We start from the raw sequence: 3,239 nt of genomic DNA, 5'->3' as shown, positions 1-3,239 counted from the left end.
GTCAATTTCATTCATAGAGCTTGGCAAAAAGTTAGCCGAAAAACCATTGCAAATTTCTTTAAGCATGATGGATTTGTAAGAAAACACAATGATTATTAACCAGACGATGAAATTCCACTTAATGAATTGTTAGAAAAGCATAAAGACTCTGACTACGAGTATGACTCAGATGTGCCCAATTTTGTCGAAGAAAAAGTTATAACCAAATTGAGTGATTTTAATTTCTTCGAATATGTGATCATTGATAATGGCAGAAACGTATTCTACTGTAGACACTAATGCTGTTCCAACCATTTCGGAAATGATAAAAAAAAGTGTCAGTGAAATGATAAAAAGAAGTTCCTAATCATGTCTGGGAGTCATTTTGTGATCTTGAAAACTACATAAATAACATCTATTTTTGCAGCAGAAATGTACAAACAAAAATTACAGACTTTGTGGAGTAGATTTCAAATTGTGTTCTGTTTATGTTTTTGTGTTCTTTTTAGTTATACCGACTAACTTCTACTACTCTATGTAAAAATAATTATATTCACATATTATTATTCGCTTATAATTTTAATATAATATAATAATTTTTCAAGTTCGTTATATCCGGACTCAACTGTATATTAAATCAGAAAAGCTTGTGAATGAATATTTAATAATGATTTTGGTTCTATCCCACATACCGAGCAACTGGATAAAAGGTATTCTTAATTAAACCCGAATGAATCTATCAAATAACTCGCCTCAATTTAAAGCAGCACTTCGTATTTAGGAGCAAAAATTGTATACGTGACAGAGATCAGGAATAAAATGATTTCCGCAAAATATCGTATCGAAACATAGCAACTAACAATCATTAAAAATAAAACTGCATTGTACTACATGCTAACGAGCAAATTTTCCATAGATAGTTTTGTTACCCAAACGTGATTAACCTAAACCAAGCTGAAGTAGATAAAGCGATTTGTTTTAGTTGAAAGCCTCATAATGCTATTGGTTGCACCCAATCGTCGCCGCTTATTACAAAATTTGAACCGTTATTTTCATTTTTAAACGTAAAAGTTTAATTTCCATATAACATATCTATTAGCCATCGAAGACGAAGACGGCAAATTTTTGAAGGACGAGGTCTGGATATCCTCATCAGTGACGATTTCACCGACAATCTGCAAACTGTGGATATATCATCGCGCATTCCATTTGAAGTGCTTCATGACGATGAGAATTGCGCAGAAGATGGCCCCTGTGATCCAACAGCTCCATATAGAACCCTCTCAGGCCACTGTAATAATCTGAAGAGGCCCAACTGGGGAAAAAGCTTGACTACCTTTAACCGACTGTTGCCTAGTGCTTATGAGGATGGTACGGCTAGAGTTTGAAGCCTCGCAAATGTTTTTAAATATTTCAATAGTCGGTTTTCAGGCATTTCGAAACCGAGAACAACGGGAGTGACGGGAGTTCTTCTGCCCAATCCCAGAACAGTATCAAAAGTAGTTCACCCAGACATCAGCAATCTACACACGCGCTACACCCTCATGGTCATGCAGTTTGCCCAAATATTAGACCACGATGTCACCATGACGCCTATTCACAAAGGCCATCATGAATCTATTCCGAGCTGTAGATCGTGTGACAGTCCTAGAACGGTCCATCCAGAATGTAATCCCATTCCTGTGCCGCCTGGGGATCACTATTATCCCACATACAATTTAACAACTGGCCAAGAAATTTGTTTTCCATTTATGAGGTCTTTGCCTGGACAACTTCACCTTGGGCCCAGAGAACAGATTAATCAAAATACTGGATTCGTGGATGGCTCTATGGTAAGCCTAATATTCTCTCAACTAAATAATTAACTATAAATCTAGAATTTCAAGCTAGTCATCACTTGTGCCTGCAAAACGTGTTGCATTCCGATTTTTTACCTACGCTTTGCTTCAAACTCTTTATCATTTCACTACGCTGGTGTATCGGCGCTGTTAAGGCATATTGAATTCAAAAATTTGGTATCAAAAATGCCCATGAGCCAAAGCAGTGAAAGTGAAAATTACAACACGTACGATATATAGAATAACATTATTGATGTGGAAATGGTTGAGCTATAGGGTATACAGAAGGAGGCAAAATAGTCATTGTTTCGTTGTTATTTAATATAGACTTTCTTATTTACCTTTACGATAAAAAGTTAAACTAATTAATAATGTTTACTGTTGATATTTATAATTGATACAACGTTACTATAAACATATCAAAAAATGTTCGCTGAAAGAGCAACTGACTGATTTTTGCGTACATCGTGTGTCTGTTAAGATTCACTTAACTTCACGAAGTGTTCTTTCAGCAAAATTATATTTTATCTTTCCTGGGTTTCAGTCAAAATGTAAAGTAAAAATGTTCATATCGTTTATTTCATATTACGTTTCGGCGAGACAACAGCGCCATCACCAGATTTAAAAKTCAAAACAAACCCATAATTGGAAAACATTAGATTCTTCTTTTCAAATTAAAATGATGAAATGATGATGCTTTATTATGGAAAAATATTATTATAASTATTTAACAGCGGATGTTAATGTTGGTTGWGATTAATTATTTTTAAATTTGTTACTCTCYCGCTAAACARTTTTTCSTTTCAGAAACGTATATTAAAATCCCGAAACGTTTCAGTTACCTGGATTATATGTTTCAGAAATGTTTATGTAACTGCAAATGTCTGCCCTCAGAAACGTTTCGCTGAAACATTGCAGAGATACATTTTGTCGAAATGTTACTCAAGCGTTGCGTTAGACGTTATTTAAACGTTGCAAATAAATATTTTGTAACATTATACATGGTGTATCTTTGAAGAGTGCAAATATTTTAATTGGTGGTACATAATGGCCCTAGAAGCAGAACTATAGGATTGCCGTGCTTCGAGGACAAAAATATACCACCAGTTGAAATATTTGTACTCATCAAAGAATCACTATGTAGTTTCATGATTCTATGACGTTTTCATAAAAATATTTACAAAACATTTTAAGTTAACTTGTTTAAAAACGTTTTAAATGTACAATTCACAGGCTCGAAAAGTTGATGAATAAACTCAAATGGCATAAATTTATACAAAAAAAATTCTCTATCCAACAATGCCAAAACGAATTCTCTGGCTCGAATGGTTCTTGAGAAACTTCGAAAAAAGCAGCGTCATGTTCAAATGGATTTTGCAACTCAAAAAAAAACCACGCAAATCTAAAACTTCTTGAATTCAA

The 3,239-nt window shown here is 34.1% G+C and overlaps 1 protein-coding gene across 1 annotated transcript in view; it reads left to right on the top strand.

Moving 5' to 3' along the window:
• The window catches only part of LOC109542188, a gene marked incomplete at its 3' end in the record, with an annotated part of 41,635 nt that overhangs the window by 32,576 nt on the left and 5,820 nt on the right, over positions 1–3,239 (top strand). The window contains 2 exon segments of the mRNA XM_048663625.1: positions 1,079–1,350; positions 1,411–1,811. Of these exon segments, the coding sequence (XP_048519582.1) occupies positions 1,079–1,350; positions 1,411–1,811 (673 nt within the window).

The sequence above is a fragment of the Dendroctonus ponderosae genome, unplaced genomic scaffold (genome assembly GCF_020466585.1).
Source record: "Dendroctonus ponderosae isolate FM_Combo_2020 unplaced genomic scaffold, Dpon_F_20191213v2 Dpon_F_20191213_2, whole genome shotgun sequence".
Lineage (NCBI taxonomy): Eukaryota > Metazoa > Arthropoda > Insecta > Coleoptera > Curculionidae > Dendroctonus > Dendroctonus ponderosae.
The sequence above is the reverse complement of the archived record's forward strand: the minus strand, read 5'-3'. Positions and strand labels throughout refer to the sequence as shown.